Here is a 27,989-nt window from a genome sequence, read left to right as displayed (position 1 = left end):
GGGTCATGGGTCACGTGTGTAGGCACACAGTTGACCAGGAAGTGGGAATGCAAAGGTATGGAGAGCATACATTTTTACCGTTTATACATTGGAACGATGATTTCGCATATGGTATGGTTTTTATATTTGCTTCGCTGCTAATGAAAGGGCAAGAGACTCCACCAAAGATCCCGTCTGGAAAATGGTTTGTTTTGCACGCGTTAGAGGGGCTGTCAGGCACGTATAACTAGGTTGCCAGAACAATGATGTCAGCAGCATTTTTTTTATTGCGTATTCCATTTATCTCTTCAGATGGCTGTGGAGTGGGAAGTTGATGTTCTGCATTGTTTGTCAAGCACCTGTAGCACGTTTAATATCCCGAGGCTGTGGAAAGAGCGCCATCTTTTGGGAACAGGATGGAACTTGGTACGTTTGTTCCAAATCATCATCAATAACTTAAAACTTTGAGACAATGTAGTGCTGTTTATCCAACATTGACCAATATTAATCTGGCACCTTTTTGATATTATGTGCAGTAGTCAAAGAACTAGGGAAGTTTCGTGATAACCCACGTCCTTGTCCTCACCACTGCTGTAGTCTAATGACTTCATAACAGGAGGTGGCAGTATTTCACCACTGTTGTTGTAGGTTGGCTAACTGGGCTGGCTACTGTACTTTGTGGGGTCTATTCAATCTCATTGGCATGATGGCATCTGTGTAATAGTGGCCTTCACTGGTTGAATTGCAAGTGGAGAACCATCTTTATTATTAGACTGAGCCTCTTCCAATAACTCAAATGCACATTTAAAGTCAGTTTAAATTATATAATTTTCACCTTTGACCTTTCTATTATAGTAATCAGACTTCAGACTTCCAGAGTAGGGCCTATATAAAAAAAAAGTGATAGGAATAAAGTAATCCATCCCAAGCCCAGAGTAATACAGGAACTACTCACATTCCCCTTCATTGTGAACCTCATGAAGTTACTGTTTATTTACTGCCATTGTTTTTAGCTAATGCATCGCGTCCTGTTCCCTCTCAGAGAGGGGGAGAGAGGGGAGGGGAGGGATTTACCGTAACACATGAGATGCAAATCACAGTCAAAGTGGCATCAGGGGAAGTAGGGAAACCAATAGTGCTGCCCTGAGTGAGAAGAAAACAGTTGGCAGAGAAAATGACAGAACTGCTGAATTGGACCTGGAATAGTGGCTGTTCCAATGAGCTCAGATCCATTTTTTCATTTCAAAATAGGCTCGTTGTTATGTAGATATTAACCTTTTGGAAAGTCTGTGTAAAACTAAAAGTAGTTGTTTTTTTCTATTCGTATCCTTTTAATATTCATCACACAATTCAGAGTTCAGTTGTCATGTGAATAAACTTGAACTTGGACAAACTCTCAGGTGTGTTTTCTCTCAAGCGTATCGGGTAGAGATATGTGAAACCTACCTTTGCAAAGATGGGGCAAAATGCTATTGGGATTAGTAATAAAGATGGTCAATCCTATTAAATCAATGACCCAGCCAGTCAAAACTAGAAATTGAAAGATCAAAGCCCAACATTCAAAACAATGTAACACATTTTTAGTCATGAAAATAGCAGGGAAACAAACAAACGAGACAAATTACTTCCTTTAGGGAGGCCAACAGACACCCACAATCTGCCTTCCTCATTGTGCTTACATGCACCTCTCTCATTCACTTCCTGTTTGACACAAGCCCTCTGCGTGTACAGGGACTATATCTCCACTACTACTACTACTGTGGCTACTGTGACTTGTGGTAGTCTACAGCTGTTGTTTCTCTGGAGCCCTGCACAGCACTAGTGGCTCATCTGCGCTCCCCCTCTTCTCTCTTGTGAATGAATGGCAGTGGGATTGGTGTCATTGGACCTGAGGGGCTTTCGCACAAACTAACACCGAAAGGCTATGGATGTTACTGGACAATAACAGCAGGTAAGCCGTGTGGAGGACTAGTGGGCTGTCTCCTAAAGGGGATCTGGTGCGTTGTCTGTGGTTGTAAGCCTGCAAGGCTATTGTCTTTTCACAATGCATGCTTTTGTGGCACAGTCGATGGTGCGCTGGGCTTCGGGCCAGAAGGTTGAGGGTTAAGGGGGAATTTGGTGGTGGTGGTAGCCCCGACTGGGACTCGAAACCCAGGTCCAGCAACTGCCAAGAGGTCCGAACTCACACGCGGCATCTAAATTACTGGAGCCTAAATCCAGAATAATAGGCAATAGAAACGTTTCAGAAGTGTAACGTCTGGACACTTTGTAAAGTACTGAAGTGTCTGACTCCAGACTCAGACATTCAAAATTAAATTATATTCAAATTTAGACGTTTGAACTTGGATATGAGTTAGTATTGTCAGTTGTCTTCATCTGTGGACGATGCCTTATTTTTGCAAATCTCTAGTTGCCATTGCGCCCACAACTGCAAACAGAGAAAATACTGGTTCCATACATCTGAGAAGGGAACATTTTGTGTTTGCACTAATCCTGGGAGTAGACTCGCCAATCGAATAAACCTAACCAATGCCCAAGTGTCATATCATTTCCTCAATGCTTGTGTTTCCGAGTTTGTGGCTGGCGGTTGGTCCAGGGGTATAAGAAAAGGGTATTATGGGACTCCCAAGTGGCGCAGCGGTCTAAGGCACTGCATCTCAGTGCTAGAGGCATCACTACAGACCCTGGTTCGATTCCAGACTGTACCGGCCGTGATTGGGAGTCCTATAGGGCGGTGCACAATTGGCCCAGCGTCATCCAGGTTAGAGTTTGGCCGGGGTAGGCCGTCATTGTAAATAAGAATTTGTTCTTAACTGACTTGCCTAGTTAAACAAAATAAATAAATCGTAATAAGGATAGTTAAAGTTCTGGTGATGGGGTATTCTGGTTAGTTGAGGTCGTTATCCATTAAACTGATAGGGATTTTACTTGCAAATTCCACAAATGGATCAAGAAACAACACCGATAAACCCAACTGTTTGAGTTTGTGGTAGATTATGTTAAAGTGATGGGAAAGGCTAAGGGGCTGTCAAAATAATGTCACTGACACACAAGGAGTAAACTTGCAGACCCCCACCAAGCAGCATTTTGGTGGCTTATTTTTAGACACCCTGTGATTGTACTGTCATTATTCTAATACACAATGAGGAAGTTGATGAATAAGCATGTGTTGGTTGCATGGATACAGTATGCATGCAAACCATTTTTATATATACAGTGGGGAGAACACGTATTTGATAAGACTGCCGATTTTGCAGGTTTTCCTACTTACAAAGCATGTCTGTAATTTTTATCATAGGTACACTGTGAGACGGAATCTAAAACAAAAATCCAGAAAATCACATTGTATGATTTTTAAGTAATTAATTTGCATTTTATTGCATGACATAAGTATTTGATAGATCAGAAAAGCAGAACTTAATATTTGGTACAGAAACCTTTGTTTGCAATGACAGAGATCATACATTTCCTGTAGTTCTTGACCAGGTTTGCACACACTGCAGCAGGGATTTTGGCCCACTCCTCCATACAGACCTTCTCCAGATCCTTCAGGTTTCGGGGCTGTCGCTGGGCAATACGGACTTTCAGCTCCCTCCAAAGATTTTCTGTTGGGTTCAGGTCTGGAGACTGGCTAGGCCACTCCAGGACCTTGAGATGCTTCTTACGGAGCCACTCCTTAGTTGGCCTGGCTGTGTGTGTCGGGTCATTGTCATGCTGGAAGACCCAGCCACGACCCATCTTCAATGCTCTTACTAAGGGAAGGAGGTTGTTGGCCAAGATCTCGTGATACATGGCCCCATCCATCCTCCCCTCAATATGGTGCAGTCGTCCTGTCCCCTTTGCAGAAAAGCATCCCCAAAGAATGATGTTTCCACCTCCATGCTCCACGGTTGGGATGGTATTCTTGGGGTTGTACTCATCCTTCTTCCTCCAAACACGGCAAGTGGAGTTTAGACCAAAAAGCTCTATTTTTGTCTCATCAGACCACATGACCTTCTCCCATTTCTCCTCTGGATCATCCAGATGGACATTGGCAAACTTCAGATGGGCCTGGACATGCGCTGGCTTGAGCAGGGGGGGGACCTTGCGTGCGCTGCAGGATTTTAATCCATGACGGCACAGTGTGTTACTAATGGTTTTCTTTGAGACTGTGGTCCCAGCTCTCTTCAGGTCATTGACTAGGTCCTGCCGTGTAGTTCTGGGCTGATCCCTCACCTTCCTCATGATCATTGATGCCCCACGAGGTGAGATCTTGCATGGAGCCCCAGACCGAGGGTGATTGACTGTCATCTTGAACTTATTCCATTTTCTAATAATTGCGCCAACAGTTGTTGCCTTCTCACCAAGCTGCTTGCCTATTGTCCTGTAGCCCATCCCAGCCTTGTGCAGGTCTACAATTTTATCCCCGATGTCCTTACACAGCTCTCTGGTCTTGGCCATTGTGGAGAGGTTGGAGTCTGTTTGATTGAGTGTGTGGACAGGTGTCTTTTATACAGGTAACGAGTTCAAACAGGTGCAGTTAATACAGGTAATGAGTGGAGAACAGGAGGGCTTCTTAAAGAAAAACTAACAGGTCTGTGAGAGCTGGAATTCTTACTGGTTGGTAGGTGATCAAATACTTATGTCATACAATAAAATGCAAAGTAATTACTTAAAAATCATACAATGTGATTTTATGGATTTTTGTTTTAGATTCCGTCTCTCACAGTTGAAGTGTACCTATGATAAAAATTACAAACCTCTACATGCTTTGTAAGTAGGAAACACTGTCGATTTTGCAGGTTATCAAATACTTGTTCTCCCCACTGTATATCATTAAGCAGATGCTTTTATCCAAATCGACTAGCATGCATACATTCTTCAAACGAGAGTTCACGGGAATCAAACCTTCAATCCTGGCATTGCAAACGCCGTGATCTACCAACCAAGCCACAGAGGACCACAGTTATAATACTCTAATACCCCACCTGTCACCTACAGTATAACTATGTGTTGATGTGATGCACCACTTACAGTAATCTAAAGGTTTTAGAGTGCATTCACAAAGTATTCAGACCCCTTGACTTTTTCCACATTTTGTTACTTTACAGGCTTATTCTAAAGTTGATTAAATAGTTTTTTTCCCCCCTCATCAATCTCCACACCAACACGCCATAATGACAAAGCAAAAACAGGTTTATAGATTTTTGTGCAAAATTTATGAAAAATAAAAAAAATGAAAGTATTCAGAACCTTTACTCAGTACTTTGTTGAAGCAGCAGTAACAGTCTTCTTGGGTATGACGCTACAAGCTTGGCACACCTGTATTTGGGGAGTTTCTCCCATTCTTCTCTGCAGATCCTCTCAAGCTCTGTCAGGTTGGATGGGGAGAGTTGGTGCACAGCTATTTTCAGGTCTCTCCAGAGATGTTGGATCGGGTTCAAGTCCGGGCTCTGGCTGGACCACTCAAGGACATTGAGACTTGTCCCGAAGCCACTCCTGCACTGTCTTGGCTGTGTGCTTAGGGTTGTTGTCCTGTTAGAAGGTGAACTTTTGCCCCAGTCTGAGGTCCTGAGCACTCTGAAGCAGGTTTTTATCACGGATCTCTCTGTACTTTGCTCCGCTCATCTTTCCTCGATCCTGACTAATGTCCCAGTCTCTGCCGCTGAAAAACATCCCCACTTGCTGCCACCACCATGCTTCGCGGTAGAGATGGTGCCAGGTTTCCTCCAGACGTGACACTTGGCATTCAGGCCAAAGAGTTCAATCTTGGTTTCATCAGACCAGAGAATCTTGTTTCTCAAGGTCTGAGAGTCCTTTAGGTGCCTTTTGGCAAACTCCAAGCGGGCTGTCATGTGCCTTTTACTGAGGAGTTGCTTCTGTCTGGCCACTCTAACACAAAGGCCTGATTGGTGGAGTGCTGCAGAGAAAGTTGTCATTTTGAAAAGTTCTCCCATCTCCACAGAGGAACACTGGAACTCGGTCAGTGTCGGGTTTTTGGTCACCTCTCTGACCAAGGCCCTCCTCCCCCGATTGCTGAGTTTGGCCGGGCGGCCAGCTCTAGGAAGAGTCTTGATGGTTCCAAACTTCTTCTATTTGAGAATGATGGAGGCCACTGTGTTCTTGGGGACCTTCAATGCTGCAGACATTTTTTTTGTACCCTTCCCCAGATCTGTGCCTAGACACAATCCTGTTTCAGAGTTCTACCGACAATTCCTTCGACCTCATGGCTTGGTTTTTGCTCTGACTTGCATTGTCAATTGTGGAACCTTTTATATAAACAGCTGTGTGTCTTTCCAAATCATGTCCAATCAATTGAATTTACCACAGGTGGACTCCAATCAAGTTGTAGGAACATCTCAAGGACGATCAATGGAAACAGGATGCACCGGAGTTCAATTCTGAGTCTTATGCCAAAGGGTCTGAATACTTATGTAAATAAAGTATTTTTAATACATTTGCAAAAATGTCCAAACTGTTTTTGCTCTTGTCATTATGTGGTATTGTGTGTAGATTGATGAGGGGGAAAAATGGCATTTAATCCATTTTAGATTAAGGCTGTAACGGTCTGAATACTTTCCGAGGGCACTGTAGATGGGTAAGTGAATACTTTCCGAGTGCACTGTAGATGGGTAAGTGAATACTTTCCGAGTGCACTGTAGATGGGTAAGTGAATACTTTCCGAGGGCACTGTAGATGGGTAAGTGAATACTTTCCGAGTGCACTGTAGATGGGTAAGTGAATACTTTCCGAGTGCACTGTAGATGGGTAAGTGAATACTTTCCGAGGGCACTGCAGATGGGTAAGTGAATACTTTCCGAGGGCACTGTAGATGGGTAAGTGAATACTTTCCGAGGGCACTGTAGATGGGTAAGTGAATACTTTCCGAGGGCACTGTAGATGGGTAAGTGAATACTTTCCGAGTGCACTGTAGATGGGTAAGTGAATACTTTCCGAGGGCACTGTAGATGGGTAAGTGAATACTTTCCGAGGGCACTGTAGATGGGTAAGTGAATACTTTCCGAGGGCACTGTAGATGGGTAAGTGAATACTTTCCGAGGGCACTGTAGATGGGTAAGTGAATACTTTCTGAGGGCACTGTAGATGGGTAAGTGAATACTTTCCGAGGGCACTGTAGATGGGTAAGTGGAAGTCTGTCACAGTCATGCATATTTCTGCTCAGTGTTTTGCTCAAAGATTAGTCAAAGATTGGGAAATGGCCTCTGCAGTTGGGTGTTGCAGTTTATCAAATAATTCAAGTAAGGAACTATTTAATCCATATCCCAATCATCAGCGTGGATCCACTGGTTTATGGTGAATGCAGAATGAAACAGGATACTTCATTTCATATCTCCAAATGCACTTTCTAACAACCTGCTCTTGATGTGCAAGTGTGTTTCTGTTTTAGGTTTCAGTCTATTGAGAGCACTGAGAATATTTGTAACCCTAACAAACTATTAACCAAAGTTCATTCTCAAACATTACCCAGAGCAACTCTGGTTAAGTACCATGCTCAAGGCCACATCGACTGATTTTTCACCGAGTCAGCTCGGGGATTCGAACCATAAACCTTAAGGTTACTGGCTCAAAGCTCTTAACCGCTAGGCTACCTGCCGCTCTTCAGCGTATGATTGGAAGTCACCTACCTCCCTATATCTATCTCCAAGCACTAGTGAAAGCGGCAACACCCATTTTTAGCAGACAAGATCGTTTGGTTAGCACTCACATCAAAACGCCATGCAGTACGGTCTGCACAACCTCTCTTCCTGTTTACCTCTTTACCAGTCTTATCTACAGAATCTATGTTTTCACAGAACTTTCCCACATGATATACACCTCACTCACCCAGGGGTACGCTCAGGAGGCAAACGTGGAACGCGGCAGATAGAAATGTAGTGAATAGAGCTGACATGATTCCTTATTCCACATATCGGAGAGAGGCATGTTTGTTCTACATATTTTGTTAAACATATTTCTATCCGAATGTCACCTGAACACGCCCCCAGGTCTTCCACATTGCATATACTATATCTACATTGCACATTATACACAAATGCTTGGGTTAAGAGCCGTCAAATATTATACACCTTACTGATTTTCCTTATTTACATATCATGTGCTCAAGATATTCTAACTGACAGTCTAGCTATAAATGTGGACATGCATAAAATGGTGTGGATGTTTGGTATCCGTGTCTTATATCAGGCCTGGCTCGTAGTCCATAACATCCAGTGCAACAACAACAACATCATGCAATTCAGACCATATTTGCATAATTGTCCACTCCCTCTCAAAATGTCTTTTTACTGGGGACGTGAGGATCAAAGTCTGTGTATAATGACACTGTTGTTCTAACTCCCATCCACCTTGTGGATCTATTGTCTCTTGTCTAAACGTGTCCTGAATCTGATCATAAAATGTGTGTAGGGTATAACATGTGTGTAGGGTATAACATGTGTGTAGGGTGTACACTAAGGACTCTACTGCGGGGGAAAAAAATATTTTTTTGGTCCGATTTGAAAGTGTTCAGTAACTGCAGATGTGGCCGCTTCTATACTTCCACCATAGAGTCTAATGAACTTTACCATCATCGATACCCTGCCACTGCATCCCACTGTACCTGGTTGGGCCTGTACGTGCAAAAGACACCCGCTGGCCGGTAGTTGCATTGAACAAAAGAGGAAGCATTTTACAGCGGAGCATTATCGTATTATTGTTCAACTTTTGTTATTTCCTAAAATCATAAGAGGCTGGTTCTCATGCAGTTGTCCAGTGGAGAGAGAGAAAGGAGGGTAAGGTGATACAGGGAGGGGGTCTTTAGTGTTTTAAACCCAACAGAGGAAGATTGGATGGGGATATGGGACTATCAATTAAAGTACAATGAGACGACCCCCCCACCACCACCACCTCCCTGGTCTGTGGGAGTCTATCTGAGAGGCTGATCACACCACAACAATGGACAGGCACCTGCTTCCCTTCCAGGGCTGGGGAGCTATCTTCCTGTTTGGAAGCTGTTGGAAATGTGATCAGGCTGGGCCAGAGGAAAGGAAAGACTTGGGAAGAAGGAAGAGTCTCACACTGTGTCTGAGGGTAGTGCGTTATAGAGGCAGAGAAGAAATTTGAGGGCTAACCTGGTTGCCAGATCTGTTGCTCGTTGTCATGGCTGTAACACTGTTTTTGAGGGAAGGGCACCATATAATTACATTAGTCATTTAATAGGATCTCTGTGGGGGGTACAGGCAGAGTGGGAAGCTACTCTGGTTGCCATATCTGCTTGTGCTGACTCTTCTGTTGTTCATTGTATTGGAGAGTTGGCTAAAGCATACACAGATCTGGCAACCCGGCTAGCGGCAAGCTGAAGATCTTGTTACTGTTGACTTGAGGTTACTTGAGGGCCTTCATCATGCCGCAGCTGTGTGCAAGGGTGCTCCACCAGGGTTGAGTCACATTCAGGCTTGACCTATAAATCTGCTGACAATAAGACTAAATAGTAAGGTTGTGTTCGGTCAGGCTCAATATGACTCGCTTGTTGGCTTGATCGTGGCACTCCAATCCAAGTATTTTGGTTTATACGGGGAGCCAAATGTTTGTGTTGATCTAACTGAACCTAATTGATTAATTGGATGAGGTCGGCTGTGTCAGGCTAGTACCTTGGGTTGAGATCAGAGATTAGTGGAAAACCTGCAGACGCTACACTTTTAGGAAAAAAAGGGTTCCCAAAGAGTTCTCCGGCTGTCCCCATAGGAGAACTATTTTTAGATCCAGGTTGAACCCTTTTTGGATCCAGGTAGAACCCTCTGTGGAAAGGGTTCTAGATGGAACCCAAAAGGGTTCTACCAGGAACCAAAAAAGGTTCTTCAAAGTGCTCTCCCATGGGGACAGTCGACAAACAATTTTTGGGGTTCAACTTTCTTTTTTCTTTTTTTCCCCCGTAAGAGTGTAGGGTACTCCAAAATGATATGTGCCATGTAGGACAAAGGAGAGACCGGGGACATGGCACCTAGAGACAGACATGTGACTTTTAGTCAGCTTTCCTTATTAACCTCTGTTGCAACAGCTGAAAATGTGGAAGTGACCTTGTTGACGTTTGAGAGGACATTCATACATCCTCTTATGAAAGCCCACAGTTTCATATAATTTCAGTAGTTGCCATGTAAACAGAATGATTCAATACCTGAATAGAATTTTGTATAGAACAGCCCGTTTTTAATCTTTGCTTATTGTTACATCGACAGTGTGGAACACATCCAACTGTCACTGATGTTTAGAAAATGTTTAACACTTTTGTTTGTTTTTGTTTGACTCCACTACACATTCATAATCCATATTTAATGCATTCGCACCACTACATAAGCATTTAAATAAGTTAATCATCGACAGTCAGACATTATATGGCAGTGGATGACTCACTCTTGAATGTCCTACTGTAAATGAGATCATAAGAGTTGCTTTATTATACTCCGAATCAACATCTGACCCTAGACTGGATACAACCATCAGAACTTATGTGACTTATTAGTTCCTTCCCATTCCACCTGGCCGGTGTCCAACACAGTATAGTTCCACAATGACCGGTAGGTCATTTACCGGTTAGTATCAAACAGTAACTTTCCTACACCTGCTGACCGTGCCGCTCGTAACACGTCTTGCCTGGTCCCAGACCTGTTTGTGTTGTCCTGCCAACTCCTATGGTCACTGTCAACTCAAACAATGGCAAGACAGCCCAAACAGATCTCGGACCAGGCTATAACACGTCTGGGGATACAGTACACCTTTTAGCGTGGGCGACGGGGGCTGAGAACCATGTATGGAAAGTGTTTATGTTTATGTAACTTCTATTGTTATTGTCAGGGTTTACCATATTGTTGTTAACTGTAGTGGTGCTGGAAAATCATGGTTGAATTATTCTGACCCCCCCCCCTGGCCTTTGGTCACATGCTCTTCCTCTCATGGTTCCTTAGGGGCCTTAAATGGTGGGGGCGCCCCACCGGTTAGCTTCTGGAGCCGGGGGGGGGGGGGGGGGTAACCCTAGATTTATTTTTTTCCCCATCCGTCTGACTCGTGCTCTCTGGCCCAGCTCTGTTTGTGTGTGTGTGTGTCACAGGAGGCTGCTGAGGGAAGGATAGATCATATTAACGGCCAGAACGGAGTGAATGGAATGACATGGAAACCATGTGTTTGGTGTATTTGATACCATGCCACTGATTCTGCTCCAGACATTACCACGAGCCCCGTCCTCCTCAATTAAGGTGCCACCATCCTCCTGTGGTATATTTGTGTGTGTGTGTGTGTCCCAGGCTCATCTGTACACAATGCCAGTTTCCTGTCCTGTGGTCAATACTGTGAAAAGTCCCCCACAAGACCTACAAATAGGGAGACTTCTCACCGTGAGCATTTATATCATTGCCTCGCTCAACAGCAGCTGCATGACCCGGTTGAGAAAGCTTGGCTTGGTCTGGCCCCTGTAACATTACTTTAAAAGCTGAGTTTCCAGGACCCAAATGAAGCCTGCTCCTGGATTTGAAAGGCTTCAAATGAGGTGGTGCTTGTTTTGACTCAAAGCTGAAACATAAAAACAGACTCGTATCGCCGTAAGGCCAGTGAGGAACACTCCCAGATGCGCATCGGTTGGTCAGAATCAGCATAATTCCACTCAGAGCAGGTGTCTGGTGGTTTTTCGTTCACCGTAATTTGGTGAGATATTACCACTAATCACCATGGCGATCACACCTCTGACCTTTTGTTTTGTGCATTTGTGTGAGTCATTCATAGGCACAGATTCACATGCAGCGCGGTGCTATCTGGCACACATTCACTCACATGTGGGTTATAGTGGGTTTATAGGGGATTTCTCTGTCTCGATGGGGAGTTTTTGAGCCTGTTATTGGATACAAACACTTGCAGTTGGTGGGAGGGATTGAAGTGTCTTGTCTTATGGGAAAAAACGTTTGTTTTCACTCAACAAAGGAAGCTCCACTGTCCATGTCGGAAACCCCAACCCTGGGCTCTAACCCATGGTGAAGTTCCCCAGTGGGGCAAGACAGGACAATATGTAGTGCGGCTTCCGCCGAGGACAGTACAGTTGGATATGTCTCTATATTGGAATCTTAGAATGTGTACAGTCAATTCATACACTCCTAGCCTGGTCCCAGATCTGTTTGTGCTCTTGCCAACTCCTACTGCTGTTATTGTTATCAGGATAAAGGTATGACAATGAGTGAAACGAAGTTGGGCATGATGGCACAAATAGATTGGCGCTCGGGCTAATACTATAGCTGCTTCTATTGTGAATGTCCAGGATCCTACATTACTGTAGCGGGTCAACAACACACCGATGACTTTGACAGTCATTTTCACAGGCCTTTCTTGAGACATCTGCAGATTGTGTCATGACCAAAACAACGTCCGGCTGTTGATCAATGTGCGGTCAACACGTTCATACAGTAGGCTACTGTACTTATCACTGTACGTTATCAAGTGGTGAGGTAGTCACATGTCACCGACATTACTTGAAGATTGTTGTGAAAAACGATTAGACATTTTAGTTCAATTACATGATTATTAACAAATGACTACCAGTTATTATGGTAATAGACAGAAAATGAATCAGCCTCCAGTAGTTTTGAGGAGATAATGTACATTTTTATTAATGTGACTGTTATTGGATCTTATTACGTTGATGCAGAGACTGGATTACAGAAACATGAAACTCCTGTGATTGAGAGTGAAATTGCCTGTTATAAATCAACACCCTCATCCTGTCATGCATAACAGGAGATTCAACACAATTACAACACGACTGAAACAAAGCCCAACCATAGATCCTAACACCTGGGTCGAAACAGGCGTGAAACAGAAACATTTTGAAGCCGAAAAATGAGATTTTTTTTAATATACCAGTTCATGTTCTCTGTTTCAAAACATGTTGAAATTGTTTGGTTTCTACTGAACATGCCCCTGTTGTGCGTCCTAACATCAGGAAGCCCAAGGTCCTATTGTCTCTATATGATTCCCAGGAACACAGATGAGGGCGATGCCTATGAAGGGCCATAGAAATGTAATAAACTATAAGAAGGGCAGGAAGAGAAAATAGAATAACTGTTTGTTTATCTCTCCATCCCCCTGAAATTCCCTCCTGTCCTGTGGCTTTTCCGCAGAACTCATGAGGGCATTTTCATATGTCCCCTGCGATGTATACCAAGATGCAAAACTGGACCGGTGTTTACTTCCTTGATCTGATGACAGTCTAATATGCTTTCACGGAATGGGAGGGATGACTGGAGAGAGGTGTGATGTTTATCTTCTTATCCCTCTCTTCTACTCCAGGCCGTGAGAAGACATGCAGCACACGTCGTGTACTGAGGACCGGATCCAGCATGCTCTGGACCGATGTCTGGATGGGCTCAGACCCAGCCCCACGGCGCCACAACCCTGGAACGGTAAGCCTCATCTGGGCTGAGCAGGGTCGGACGTGGGCGGGTGTATTTCATCTCTTCGCTGGTGACTTCTTATTCATTCTCAGGGAATTTGATTCCCAGTGTATTTCACTTGAGACATACAGTGCTTTATTTCTTTAAGAAAGGCACAATATGGTTGTTCACATGATATGGACAGCAGGCCTGTTCATTGTCACCGTTGCATGTAGTTCATGTCATAGTATTGTTCCAAACTGTAGGGACGTTTTCTACGTGTGGTGTCACAGAATATCAAAAAGCCTGAGACGTTTCACATTTCAAGTGTCCAGCCACATGTTAACACCTCCGCTGGAAAATCTCCCTCCGTCATCAGTCAGATCACACTGACCGTAAATTGTTCTTTCTCAACTTCTGAACACCAGAACTGTTCGTGGTGACCGGTATATCTGAAGCCCAGTAGGCCTAGTGAGTCTGTCTGTTGTTGTAAACTGTCAGTGGAGTGTAATTACGCGCTAGAGGAAGTATCAACGTTGACACTATGGCTGTGGCGGAAGTGGTGTGTGTGTGTGTGTGTGTGTGCGCACACACACACAGAGAGAGAGACCCTGGTGACATAGACCGCAGTGTGCCTGAAGTATGATGAGGTAGTGTGAGGGGGTAGGATCGGTTTGTGTAGCAGAGCGTAGCAACACCAACTGTGTCAGATATCATACACCTACATACACACTGTGGTTTTATACATCACATTTTCAGGAGGTACCTTGTTGCCACATACGGTGTTGAAGTGACGTTATTAATTTGTTCGAAGTACACTGTGTACCCTTCAGGGAAGCTGCATATTCTATATTCATAACATGTTGCACAATGTGGCCTCTGATGTGACGTGTGTGTGTGTGTGTGGGATTCAGTCCTGATGTGCTCGGCGGGCCAGTCGATGAACCGCTGGAGTCTGGAGGAATTGGTGAAGAGAGACCCAGAGAACTTCCTCATCCTCCTGCAGCAGGTCCTCAGGAAGACCCGAGAGGTGAGGGGTCACAGGTCATTACTGAAAGGGCAGAGGCCATCATAACTCCTCTACTTAGGATGCTGCTATGACCTAGATTCTTATGGTCACATGTCATGATGACCCCACGCCTCTACAGAATGTGATTAGGAGCAGTATGGCACCTTGTGGTGGGAATTGAGAACTGAAACTGTGAAGTGTGGACATGTGAATGAACTTTTGGATCTCTGTATGTGTGTGCAGGTCCAGGATCAGTGTCAGTATGAGCTTGTGGCTCCCCTCGCTATCATGTTCTCCTCCACTCTGTTACAGGTAATCAATCAATCAATCAATCAATGAATAAACCAAACACAAGAACCCCAACCTTAGTGACCTGTAACTATGTGTTTTTCTGGTTGCAGACCCCCTTCTGTCCCCCTGCCACGGAGCTGCTGGAGGAGGCCTGTGAGGTGTTTGGCTGTTTCCTGACTTGGCCAGAGCCTTACTGTAGCGTGTGTAAAGGACTGCTCTCCACCTTACACCAGGAGCTCAAGGCCCCAGGTAAACATGGAAAGACGTGGGCTACTCTAGGTTTTATAACTATCCATGCTTCTATGGGGTTTTTGAACTTTTCATTTACTTCATTGATGATCATGATGTGGACTGTGAATTAATACGAGGTCAAAAACAGACATGTGTAAGACAGCCTTCCTTTTTTTGCGAGGCAACAAGTGCTTAGGTTGACTTCTCTCTCAATGGTCCGAGCCATAGTTGCTCAGGGGTGAAATCATTACGCCGATTCTGTTGCAAAACGTTGTGCAATAAACTGTTTACTCCAAACAGAAAACGCAAACAAGAGTTTCTGTTGAACAAATTCAGGTGTGTCCCTCTCCGTTTCGTTCAGTTTTACTCTGGTCAATTCCGTTTGATTCTTAAACGGTAAACATTTTTTCCGTAATGAATACACCCCATGTCATGTACTGTGGTGTGGCTCAGTCACCCATGATCAGTGACTGCCCCCTAGTGACACAAACAGATAAAACAGTAAGATAAAACGCACAAATACAGTGCCTTCAGAAAGTATTCACACCCCTTCACTTTTTCCACATTTTGTTGTATTAGTCTGAATTTAAAATGGATTAAATGGAGATTTATTTTATCACTGGCCAACACACAATACCCCATAACGTAAAAGTGGGATTATCTCCTTAGAAATGTTACTAATTAATAAAAAATGAAAAGCTGAAATGTCTTGAGTCGTTAAGTATTCAACCCCTTATTTATAGCAAGCCTAAATAAGTTCAGGAGTAAACATGTGCTTAACAAATCACAGAATAAATTACATGGACAACATTGTTGTTACGCCACCTACTTGACAGAGTGGGGAAAAATTAAGCCTGTACAGAATATAAATATTCAAAATCATGCATCCTGTTTGCAACAAAAAATGTGGCAAAGCAATTCACTTTTTGTCATGAATATAAATTGTTATGTTTGGGGCACATCCAATACAACACATTACCTGGGTTGGGGAGTAACGGATTACATGTAGTTACATGTAAGGGATTACAACAACAACAAAAACGTTACATTACCAGCAAAAATATTGTAATCAGAGTACAGATTACTTTTGAAAAACTAGATGGTTACTTCAAGGATTACTTTTAAATTCAGAAAGGATGTTTGCGGAAAAAAACATTTGACACTTCTGTTTTTTCAATGACATTCAAATCGGCATTGAAAAAAGGGGCACATTTTTTAAGTTTGTTCCACCTGAGCGAGTCTGACCAGAAGTCCGAGACCACTATGATGACACACCAAATGTGTTTGATGGATCGTGGGAAAAGAGCAGGAATAGGCTTTTGTAGGCCACAGTCCAAGCTATGTGTTCCAATGGTGCGACTGCTGTCGGCGGTAAGAATGACAGCAGTGGTGTAGTCTACGGGGATATCATTTATTATTGATATCTACATACAGTTGAAGTCGGAAGTTTACATACACCTTAGCTAAATACATTTAAACTCAGTTTTTCACCATTCCTGACATTTAATCCTAGTAAAAATTCCCTGTCTTATGTCAGTTAGGATCACCACTTTATTTTATGAATGTGAAATTGCCTTTAAATTGTTTAACTTGGGTCAAACGTTTTGGGTAGCCTTCCACAAGCTTCCCACAATAAGTTGGGTGAATTTTATCAGAGGCTTCTAAAGCCATGACATTTAGCTCTTTGGTTGTTGTGGATGACTGTTCACAAGTCTAAATGTGTATTTGAACCCAATAATGGTTGAATACAAGAAATGTAAACTTCCTATCAATCATTGTTTTTGAAACCAGTGGACAGCCAGTGAAAAATGTGCTCTTGCAGCTGCATAGTGCAGATCCAAGCCTATGGAATAAAAGTGGGGCTTTTAATGCGCAATATAATTAATGCTGATAAAAATAAATCCATAGGCCTGATGGACACATGCTCAAACTTACACCCTTTTGATCGACTTGAAGGGGCAATCTGTAGTTGCTAGATCCATTTTTGGACTTGTAAGTTATATATAAAACTTTGGACACCCCTACTCATTTTTATTATTTTCTACATTGTAGAATAATACTAAAGGCATCAAAACTATGAAATAACACATAAGGAATCATGTAGTAACCAAAAAAGTGTTAAACAAAATATATTTTAGATTCTTCAAAGTAGCCACCCTTTGCCTTGATGACAGCTTTGCACACTCTTGGCAAAGCATGCCATTCCATGAGCGCAACATTTTATTTTTCAACTCAAATAAATGAGTCCTCCATGACTACAAAATCATTAACAACAGACTAGGGCTTGCTAATAAGTCCCAACATGACCCCAAAACTATTTGGCTAATCTATACTTCCATATTTCTCTGCAACAGAGCCTGGACTTGAACCAGGATCTCTAGTGGCACAGCTAGCTAGACTACTGTGCCACTCGGGAGGCCTAGCTATGTAAACTTTAACATGGATTTATGCTGCAATAGATGTTGTTCAATTGGTAACATACATTTTTGTCTTCTTAATGTCTCTTACAGGGAAAGTAATCTAAAAGTAATGGAATGTAATCAAATGACGTTGCTGAGTTTGGATAATACATACGTTACTGATTACAATTTTGGACAGGTAACTGTAACGGATTACATTTCGAAAGTAATCTACCCAACCCTGCACATTACTGAGTACCAGTCTCCATATTTTCAAGCATAGTGGTGGCTGCATCATGTTATGGGTATGCTTGTAATCGTTAAGGACTGGGGAGTTTTTCAGTATAAAAAAAAAACAGAATGGAGCTAAGAACAGGCAAATTCCTAGAGGAAAACATGTTTCAGTCTGCTTTCCAGCAGTCACTGGGAGAATAATTCACCTTTCAGCAGGACAATAACCTAAAACACAAGGCCAAATCTACACTGGAGTTGCTTACCAAGAAGACAGTGAATGTGGCTGAGTTACAGTTATGACTTAAATCTACTTGAAAATCTATGGCAAGTCCTGAAAATGGTTGTCTAGCAATGATCAACAACCAATTTGATAATAATGGGCAAATGTTGTATAATCCGGGTGTGGAAAGCTCTTAGAGACTTACCCAGAAAGACTTACAGCTGTTATTGCTGCCAAAGGTGCTTCTACAAGTATTGACTCAGAGGTGTGAATAACTTATTTAAATTAGATATTTCTGTATTTCAATTTCCATACATTTGCACAAACAATATGTCATAACTTTATCATTATGAGGTATTGTATGTAACGTGGGTGTTTTTTTATATTTATTTTTTACAATTCAGATCAATTTTGAATTTGGCTGTAACACTGCTATATGTGGAATAAGTCAAGGGGTAGGAATACTTGAAGGCACTGCAGATATAACATTCATATGATTGTATGAACCTGATCACCTCAAATTGTTCAAGTTAGGTAAACCTGTCTGCGCAAACATGCGCCAGTGATAATGGAGAAGTGCTTGACGGTTCTGTGGTAGCCTGTTCTTTGAAAGCGGATGTGTGATATTTCAATTCACAAAAGGGAAAAAAAGCAGAACTATAATAACCTGTCAACTACCTGGAAGAGGATAATGACAGATAAGATAAAAGAATACCGCTGAAATGTGAGAAAGTCACGTCAGGTACAGGCCAATGAATGAATGAATGAGCTTGCAGTGGATGTGAATGGGGATCACTATTTTGTGAGGTGAAAATATATAATTGTGTGCAGTACAATACTTTAGTCAAGAACAATCAACTTATTCAGTGTGTGTTCACTTCACAGGCATTTCCTATCACAGACTGGTGAGAGAAGAGCAAGGCCTGGCCACTTCAAAACATCGCTCAAAAACAATGTAGGTTGTCAACAGTTTAACGGCTATATTTGACTACTTATTATTATGAATGATTGTGCAATCTTGTCATGCACACGTAAACCACACGTCTGGAACTCCTCTTCAGTTATTGGTTCTCCCCACCCCTTCCCTGCCCAATGTATCACTCCTTCCTTTTCACTCTCGTGTTGGTTTTTCTTCTGTTAGCGTTCCCCTTGTTCTGTTTCTGTGTAACTGCATGTGTATTTACAGTTGAAGTCGGAAGTTTACATACACTTAGGTTGGAGTCATCAAAACTAGTTTTTCAACCACTCCACAAATTTCTTGTTAACAAACTATAGTTTTGGCAAGTCGGTTAAGTAATTTTTCCAACAATTGTTTACAAATAGTTTATTTCACATATAATTCACTGTATCACATTTCCAGTGAGTCAGAATTTTACATACACTAAGTTGACTGCCTTTAAATAGCTTGGTAAATTCCAGAACATTATGTCATGGCTTTAGAAGCTTCTGATAGGCTAATTGACATCATTTCAGTAAATTGGAGGTGTACCTGTGGATGTATTTCAAGGCCTACCTTCAAACTCCGTACCTCTTTGCTTGACATCATGGGAAAATCAAAAGAAATCAGCCAAGACCTCAGAAAAAAAATTGTAGAACTCCACAGGTCTGGTTCTTCCTCGGGAGCAATTTCCAAATGCCTGAAGGTACCACGTTTATCTACAAACAATAGTACGCAAGTATACACACCATAGGACCAAGCAGCCATCATACCGCTCAGGAAGGAGACGTGTTCTGTTTCCTAGAGATGAACGTACTTTGGTGCGAAAAGTGCAACTCAATCCCAGAACAACAGCAAAGGACCTTGTGAAGATGCTGGAGGAAACGGGTGCAAAAGTATCTATATCCACAGTAAAACAAGTCATATATCGACATAACCTGAAAGGCTGCTCAGCAAGGAGGAATCCACATCTCCAAAACTGCAATAAAAATGCCAGACTCCGGTTTGCAACTGCACATGGGGACAAAGATCGTACTTGTTGGAGAAATGTCCTATGGTTTGATGAAACAAAAATAGAACTGTTTGGCCATAATGACCATCGTTATGTTTGGAGGAAAAGCTTGCAAGCTGAAGAACACCATCCCAACCTTGAAGCACGGGGGTGGCAGCATCATGTTTTGGGGGTGCTTTGCTGCAGGAGGGACTGGTGCACTTCACAAAATAGATGGCACGAGGAAGGAAAATGATGTGGATATATTGAAGCAACATCTCAAGACATCAGCCAGGAAGTTAAAGCTTGGTCACAAATGGGTCTTCCAAATGGACAAATTACCCCAAGCACACTTCCAAAGTTGTGGCAAAATGGCTTAAGGACAACAAAGTCAAGGTATTGGAGTGGCCCTCACAAAGCCCTGACCTCAACCCTATAGAAAAGTTGTGGGCAGAACTGAAAACGTGTATGCGAGCAAGGAGGCCTACAAACCTGACTTAGTTACACCAGCTTTGTCAGGAGGAATGGGCCAACATTCACCCAACTTATTGTGGGAAGCTTGTGGAAGGCTACCTGAAACGTTTGATCCAAGTTAAACAATTTAAAGGCAATGCTACCAAATACTAATTGAGTGTATGTGAACTTCTCACCCACTGGGATTGTGATGAAAGAAATAAAAACTGAAATAAATCATTCTCTCTACTATTATTCTTACATTTCACAATCTTAAAATAAAGTGGTGATCCTAACTGACCTAAGACAGGGAATTTTTACTAGGATTAAATGTCAGGAATTGTGAAAAACTGAGTTGAAATGTATTTGGCTGAGGTGTATGTAAACGTCCGACTTCAACTGTATATACACGTCTTTCTATGTGTGCCGAGAGACAAAGGCATTTGTATCTTCCTGTTCTACAATGCATGTAACAAGGAATAATAATATTGACTCGTTTTTAGAGTGCAGACCTCTATCACCCCTGTGTTTTTCACCATGTCAATCCTATGTCATCTCATCCCTATAGGACGGTTCTGTTGATGAACCCTAGTGAGGTTCCTCCTGAGTTCCTGTCTGTAGCAGACCAACTGAGTAGTATCCAACGGTCCCAGAGAGAGACATACGTCAACCTGGTCAAACATGCCTACCAGGCTACCCTGGGCACCAAGTACACACTGGCCAGCATCCACAAAGCCCTGCAGGTACTGGACGACGCAATATACCACTGTACAGATACCGATTAGAAATATAGATTTGTTTTTTAGTTAAGATTTTGTTAGTCTTGATGGCTGTGTAATCTGTTTAGTTTTCCATCATAGTCAAAATCAATGTTTAGTAGTTTGTTAGTACCCATCTTCTGTACAGTAACACAACATGACTCTCTCCACAGGTCAAGAGTCTAGAGGAGCTGGCGGAGATCTTCTCCATGGTAACCGACGTCCTGGAGACGGCCGCTGCCATGGACGACCCGGCGAAAGGCCGTGATCATGTGACCCAGGGCCTGGAGGGGCTGAGGGAGAGGATGGGTGTCCCAGCGTCCAATGGCAGGAAGTCTGATGGTGAGAGGGCGGAGCCTAACCTATTCTAACCTATCCTAACCTATTCTATTGATTTGTCAAAATGAAGCTAATGCGAAAAATTTCCATACAGTATGTGTAAATGTTGTTTCGTTGTATTTATTCTGTTTTTAGGAATGTTGCAAACTCTACCACTGCCCACAGCCAAGTGCTACATGTTTCACTGGGACAAGGACAACTTTGGTAAAGGACTTTGGTCTTCACTCTCTCATGAAATGGCTTGTCATGGGATCCCCCTTGAGTCTGGTTCCTCTTTAGGTTTCTCCTACCTAGGTTGACTTTCCTTTCTGTTTGATGGTTTCGACTTGGATTGTGATAAATTCATTTGTATACTGTGCTTTACAGTACATGCAACTGATGGACTGTGTCTTTGTGATTTTCAGATATCCTCAACACCATCCTGGAGAACGAGCATGACCTAACCGGCTTCCAGACCTCCAGTGGTCAGGGTGACGGCGAAGATGATGAGGAGGAGGAGGAGGAGGAGGAGGAGGAAGGGGCAGAGTTCGACCTGGAGGAGGAAGAGGGAGAGAAGGAAGAAGGAGAGGAGGAGTTTGTCTCCGCCATGTCTATGTACAACTGCTGCAGTGTGGACCACCGAGCCTCTACCTTCTCCACCGTCTCCTCACTCTCCACTGCCTCTAAAGACTCCATGTACTCCACCTTGTCCTTGGCTTCCGGATCCTACGCCCCCTCCGTTCTCTCAGTCACTTCCGGCATCGACAGCGACTTCTACGAAGACCCCGAGGACGCCACCTCCAGCCCCTCCCCTTTGGAACGGAGCCCATCATCCGGCAAGTCAACCAAAGCTTCGGCTCGTCTGAGCCAGCACTTCTCCCGTTTCTTCAAGACAAAGACGCAGTCCCTGACCAGAGCCAAGAGCCTCGGCAGCCCAGATGCTAAGGACTTGGTCGCGCTTCGTTCAAAGCGCTCCAACTCTCTCCCGCAGCAGGTGCACCTAGTCAGCCCAGACTCTTTGTTCCAGACCCCCTGTACCCCCCAGGCCCTCAAGCACGTGTGCTTCCGCCGGAGGCCCATCCTTAGCAGTGACGAGGAGGGTAACGTTAATTCCACTACCCTGAGGGTGGTAGTATTCGGGGCTGACCACGTGGCGGGCAAGGTGGCGAGAGCCTATAGTAACCTACGCCAGAGAGAGAACGCTTGCCCGAGCCTCAGCAGAGCCTTCCGGCTGCAGTTCTTCTTTGTGCCCGTGAAGAGGGATGGTGTTGTGAGGTGCCCTAGCCCCGGAGGCCAGTTGGCTAGCCCACGGAGAGGAAGTACAGTGAGTACAACTGTTATAGTGTAGTGGCTCTTTTTAAGTGGCCCTATCAGATTTGTTTTATTTCACCTTTATTTCACCAGGAAGGGCTCATTGAGATTTGAAATCTCTTTTTCAAGAGCGTCCTGGTCAAGATAGGCAGCACCAAATCATTACAGACAGACAACATGAAAAACCACAAGTAATCTAGTAAAGGCCATAGAATTCAACAAAATCGTAAAACAGCAAATTTAAAACATTGACAGGTCAGGGAATCAGCCTCAAAATCCTTCATCAGTGATTTAAAAACACCAATCGGGACAAGTTCTTCCAGCATAAAAATATTTTGTAAGGCGTTCCAAGCCGATGGCGCAGAGTACATAAAAGCCCTTTTGCCAAATTCAGTTCATTTGGAACAGTTAGCAGGATTTTTATTTTACCTTTATTTTACTAGGCAAGTCAGTTAAGAACAAATTCTTATTTTCAATGACGGCCTAGGAACAGTGGGTTAACTGCCTGTTCAGGGGCAGAACGACAGATTTGTACCTTGTCAGCTTGGGGATTTGAACTTGCAACCTTTCGGTTACTAGTCCAACGCTCTAACCACTAGGCTACCCTGCCGCCCCAAGATAAAGTCCTGCGAACGAAGAGAGTACCCACCACATTTCTGAACAATAAAAATGCCCAAATAAAATGGTAGTAAACCCAAAATGGCTTTGTAAATAAATGTATACCAGTGACTGAGCCTACGAGTGACTAGAGAAGGCCAGTCAACCCTGGAATATAAAGTGCAGTGGTGCGTAAGGGTTTTGCAGTTTAAAATAAATCTCAAAGTGCCATGGTAAAGGGTGTCGATTGATCTCAAACACTGAGCGGAAGCATACATAAAATATCCCCATAGTCTAGTAAAGGCATAAATATAGCTGATACTAGCCTCCTTCTGTTTAGTTTTGTCAGTATTGAGGATAAGCTTCAATTGACACAAGGTATGTTGAACAGTATAAAAAACAGTTTGCAAGTTCTGGAAAGCTTTTGTGAGAGACGAGGCACAACAAGTAACCGTATCATCAGCATAAAAGCGAAGTTGCACAATTTTGTCTAAATTATTTATATAAATAGTGAATAAGAGGGGACCAAGTACAGAGCCCTGGGGCACACCATTACAGACAGACAATTTAACAGACATGAGCCCATCAACTTGAGTGCACTATCAGACAGATAGTTAGCAAACCATGCAACTGCATGTTCCGAAAGACCTACACTCAACAATCTCTGTCTCAGTATAGCCTGATCAAATGTATCAAAAGCCTTAGAGGGATCAATAAAAAGTGAGTCACAGTGCTGTTTTTTGTCAAGGGCTTCAGTGACATCATTAGTTAGGTTAATAGTATAGTGGCTGTTTTTAAGTGGCCCTGTCAGAGTTTGGGTCAATTCTATTTCAATTCAAGTCAATTGGGGAGATAATTGAAATTGGATTTATAATATTTGTTTTTTCAATTTATAAATTGAACTTCAATTCACTTCCTGATAAGGTTGACCCAAACCATGTTACAGTTTCTGGTGCACCATAAGAAACATCATCTCTAAAGCTTAACGTCAATTCTAGATAATGGGTTGATAGCTGTTTAGGAGACTGTTTCCCTCAGGACCAAGTTTGGCAAACCCTGCGATAGAGCAGCGGCATTCAATTCAGGATGAGTCGTCAGGCAATGTTTCTGTGGCCATACAATACTATTACTACTCTGCAGCTAAAATGAGACTGACCTATTGTTCTTTTAGGAGCTCAACAATCTGGGCACAGAAGACAGCACTAACGACATAGCCCGTTTCATTGGTATGCTGGACCCCTGGTACGAACGCAACACCTTGAGCCTGCTCAGTCTACCAGCCAGCGTGGTGTGTCAGGTAAGACCACACTTTGTGTGACATATCAAATGATGAACATAATTGAAACATGGATGTGTTGTCTCACACTCAGTCAATGGTGTTCCCTGTGTCTTGCAGCAAACCTCTAAGATAGAGTCCGATTTGTATGATAGTTCCTATGAGGATCGTCTGCCCATCCTGGCTGACCTGGTGTTGTACTACTGTCGCCATGCCGCCAGGCCTGCACTGATGCAGCTCTACCAAGCTGAGGTGAGGCCTGGATTCTCTTTTCTGTCCTTGTTCTCTGTCATGCTCTCTCTTTCTCTCTCACACACACACACACACACACACACACACACACACACACACACTGCACATCTCCTATACTCAACCTCCATGTTATAAATGTGTGTGTTGAGTGTTTGATGTCCTTGGGGTTGTAGATGACGTTAGCTGGAGGCGAGAGGAGGACAGAGGTTTTCATTCACTCCCTAGAGCTGGGCCACACCGCGGGTACACGAGCCATCAAGGCTATGGGTACGTACATCTGCCTCAGCACCGTCTCTTAGCAACCTGCACATAATAAACAACAGGCAGGTAAGATTTTCCAAACAGAAAATATGCGTCTTGACTTCAGCCGGGAGTCCGAGGTCTGGATGGATTATGGCTGAGGGAACATCTGCTGTTTCAATCTATGATTCAGAAACTCAGTTTGTCTCGTGGTTCCATGTCGTTTCTTCCATGTTACATGACAATCTCTTCCACCGCTTTTTATTTCTTAAAAGACGAAGTGACACTAAACGTATAAATCATCATTCTTCATATTCACCATCATCAATGATTGATTATTCATCTTCAGCACCATTTTCAGCTCTATGGCTGTATCCTAATAGGGAAGCTCTGTGTTTGTCCGTTTTGTAGGTGCAGCGAGCAAGAGGTTTGGGATCGATGGCGACCGGGAGGCAGTCCCTCTGATGTTAGAGGTGGTTTACAACAGGGTAAGATGGTGTTCAGCAGCTCTTCATCCCACTAGAAACATACTGACCGTGTCAACTGCATAACGAATCAGCGTTGTCTGATGCATTTCTGATGTATCGCTCTCTCTCTCTCTCCTTCTTTTTCCTCTCTCAGGTGGTCATCAGTGGGAGAAGTCAATGGACGAAGAAAGACAAAGTTTGCACCTCCATCAACCTGACCAAAGCCTGCAAGAATCCAGAGGAACTAGGTGATATAACTACAGCAATACAACGAACTACAGTAATATAATGTTCTGGGTTCATTCATGAGTTGGACATTTTTGGGCTCACGCATGTTAGGGAGCGGCCAAATCAGTTGTAGGTTTGAAAGTTTGTTTCGTCAGCGCAGACATCCTGTTTTGATCCCTTCCTTCCCCCACGGTTTCAGATTCAAAGATGGAGTGCTTGCAGTTGACAATGACAGAAGTACTGAAAAGGCAGAACTCAAACAAATCTAAGAAAGGCTACAATCAGGTGAGCAGGATGTTGTTAGATCGAGTCGGTGCGACTTGCGGTTAGACGGCATACATCAACAACTTTACGTAAACCACAGTGCTCTATAGGGACTCCATAAGTGGAGCAACATCTCTCGTATCCCGAGAACGAGCTTCTTTCTAGATCAACCCGATAGGAAACCCGATGTACACTTTCACAGGCACGTCTCAGTTTCTACCTTAACAGAGCACGACTTTCACTTGACTTTTTTTTTGTTGTGGTTGTTGTCCAACACTTTTCCTGTTCACTTGATCTTACGTTAATATGACACACTGCATCCTGTAGCTCAGACAAATACAGCATTAATGCCACTAATAATTATTTTCTATATGTCATTAGGGCTGGTTTCCAAGACACAGATTAAGCCTAGTCCTGAACGATTTCACTGGAGATTATCCTTTGATCGTGTTTTTGATCCAGGACTGTGCTTAGTCTGTGTGTGGAAAAGCCGCCCTTGGAGTCCCAAAATATACTTGTTATGCTTCTAATGGTCAGTTTCTACTTGACAGCAACTGAGCGTTACTGAGGTGAAGGTGGACAAGGTGCAGGTCAGTGGGACTGGTAACACCACCTTCGCTGTGTGTCTGGACCAGGATGAGAAGAAGATCTTCCAGGGTGTCACCAGGTACAGGCATATACACACACACACACACACACACACACACACAGTCAGTCTTGTACAACTAACCTTGTGGGGACACACAATTCAGTCCCATTTTCTCTAACCCCTAAACCTTACCTGTACCCTAAACCTAACCCTAGCTCCAAATCTTAAAAATAACCCTTAACCTAATCCTAACCCTAAACCCCCTAGAAATAGCATTTGACCTTTTTGTCCCCAGTTGGTCACATTTTTGTTGGTTTACTGTTCTTAGTTAAACACATCCACACAGTCCCCACAAGTAAAGTTAAACATGCACACGTACAGACACACACTATCTGACCACAGTCTCTTTCCCTTCCTCCTCCTCTCCCAGGTGTGAGGTGTCTGTATGCTACAAGCCTGACAGCTCTACAGACTGGAGGTTAGACCAGGGTCTGTCCGCCCAGATCCAGCCTCTCCACCCCACCTTCTGCTCCCTCCTCTGCCTGCCCATAGCCACCTTCAGCGGGGCACAGCCCTGAGAGAGGAAGACCAGCCTTAAACATATATATACTTGAATGTATTTCTGACTATTTTGTAGACAGCTGGTAACAGAGGGGAAGACTAGAAAGTGTAGGTGAAAAGCCTGGTGTCTGTGGACCAGACTAAAATGAATGGATGAGACTCTTTTTGGAGCCAAGGGACATTATGGCTGCTGGATGGTTCAGCGAACCATCCTCCTGTGATGACTAACATTGCCTGAGACCTACAGACTTCCGTTGGGCTAACAGTCTTGTGACGTTCAGGAGACCCGGGTTCAATACCCAGTTGCTGAAATGGACACTATGGATTATGTAAATGATGTACATTTGTATACTATATATTTCTTCCCTCAAAATAACTTCATCATTACACTGTAGCTACACTAGCATTGGTGCAAGTCCTCTCTTCCGGCAATGCAATGAGTAACGGTTTCCTGAAAGGGGACATTTCTGAAATATCACAGTGACTTCTTTAGACCAGCAGGGGAGTCTATTGTGTTCACTTTCCCACACGAGAGTCACGTATGTCAGGATAATGAGGTAGGAAAAACAACCTTTCTCAGGACTCCACAGACTCATCCGATAGCAGTTATGTTCAATGTTGTTTTTACATTTGAATGTATATATTTGACATTGTATTAAATAATCCCATTTTTGACATGCCATTGTACATAGTATAAGATGTATCATACTAAGTAGCACCCTGTAATGTTTACTTGACACTGTATTTGACATAAGATATATATTTTTATTTACTTGATACTGATGACCGCAGGGACGCAGAGACGACATCGATATTCCAGGGTAGATTGACATGGTGTCATAGACCAGTCTATGGTGCTACAGAATATACTCATCCAGTCCTGTTGTTAATCAGTTGTCTAATTTATTGTTGTCTACAGCTTTGCACTGCAGAAAATATATAGCAGAATATCAAAATATCAATCATATAGCAGAATAAAATGCACAGTAAAAATTG

The 27,989-nt window shown here is 43.3% G+C and overlaps 1 protein-coding gene across 2 annotated transcripts; it reads left to right on the top strand.

Moving 5' to 3' along the window:
- Positions 1-296: 296 nt before the first annotated feature.
- Positions 297-27,989, top strand: LOC115103706 (phosphoinositide 3-kinase regulatory subunit 5-like). 2 transcript variants are annotated; one of them, XM_029624582.2, is made up of 19 exons: positions 297-405; positions 1,848-1,930; positions 13,285-13,397; positions 14,282-14,397; positions 14,620-14,688; positions 14,778-14,916; positions 18,637-18,706; positions 20,701-20,875; positions 21,064-21,232; positions 21,365-21,433; positions 21,634-22,532; positions 24,288-24,413; positions 24,513-24,644; positions 24,818-24,911; positions 25,296-25,372; positions 25,506-25,599; positions 25,779-25,864; positions 26,395-26,510; positions 26,863-27,989. In XM_029624582.2, exons 3-19 carry the CDS (start codon positions 13,298-13,300, stop codon positions 27,008-27,010), a joined length of 2,679 nt encoding a protein of 892 aa, XP_029480442.2. In that variant the 5' UTR covers positions 297-405; positions 1,848-1,930; positions 13,285-13,297; the 3' UTR covers positions 27,011-27,989. The 2 variants fall into 2 exon arrangements, with proteins under 2 accessions (XP_029480442.2, XP_064862289.1); XM_065006217.1 differs by lacking the exon at positions 297-405 and having other exon boundaries at positions 1,683-1,930.

The sequence above is a fragment of the Oncorhynchus nerka genome, linkage group LG21 (genome assembly GCF_034236695.1).
Source record: "Oncorhynchus nerka isolate Pitt River linkage group LG21, Oner_Uvic_2.0, whole genome shotgun sequence".
Classification (NCBI taxonomy): Eukaryota; Metazoa; Chordata; class Actinopteri; order Salmoniformes; family Salmonidae; genus Oncorhynchus; species Oncorhynchus nerka.
Note: the sequence above shows the minus strand (reverse complement) of the source record. Positions and strands in the feature narration are given on the sequence as shown.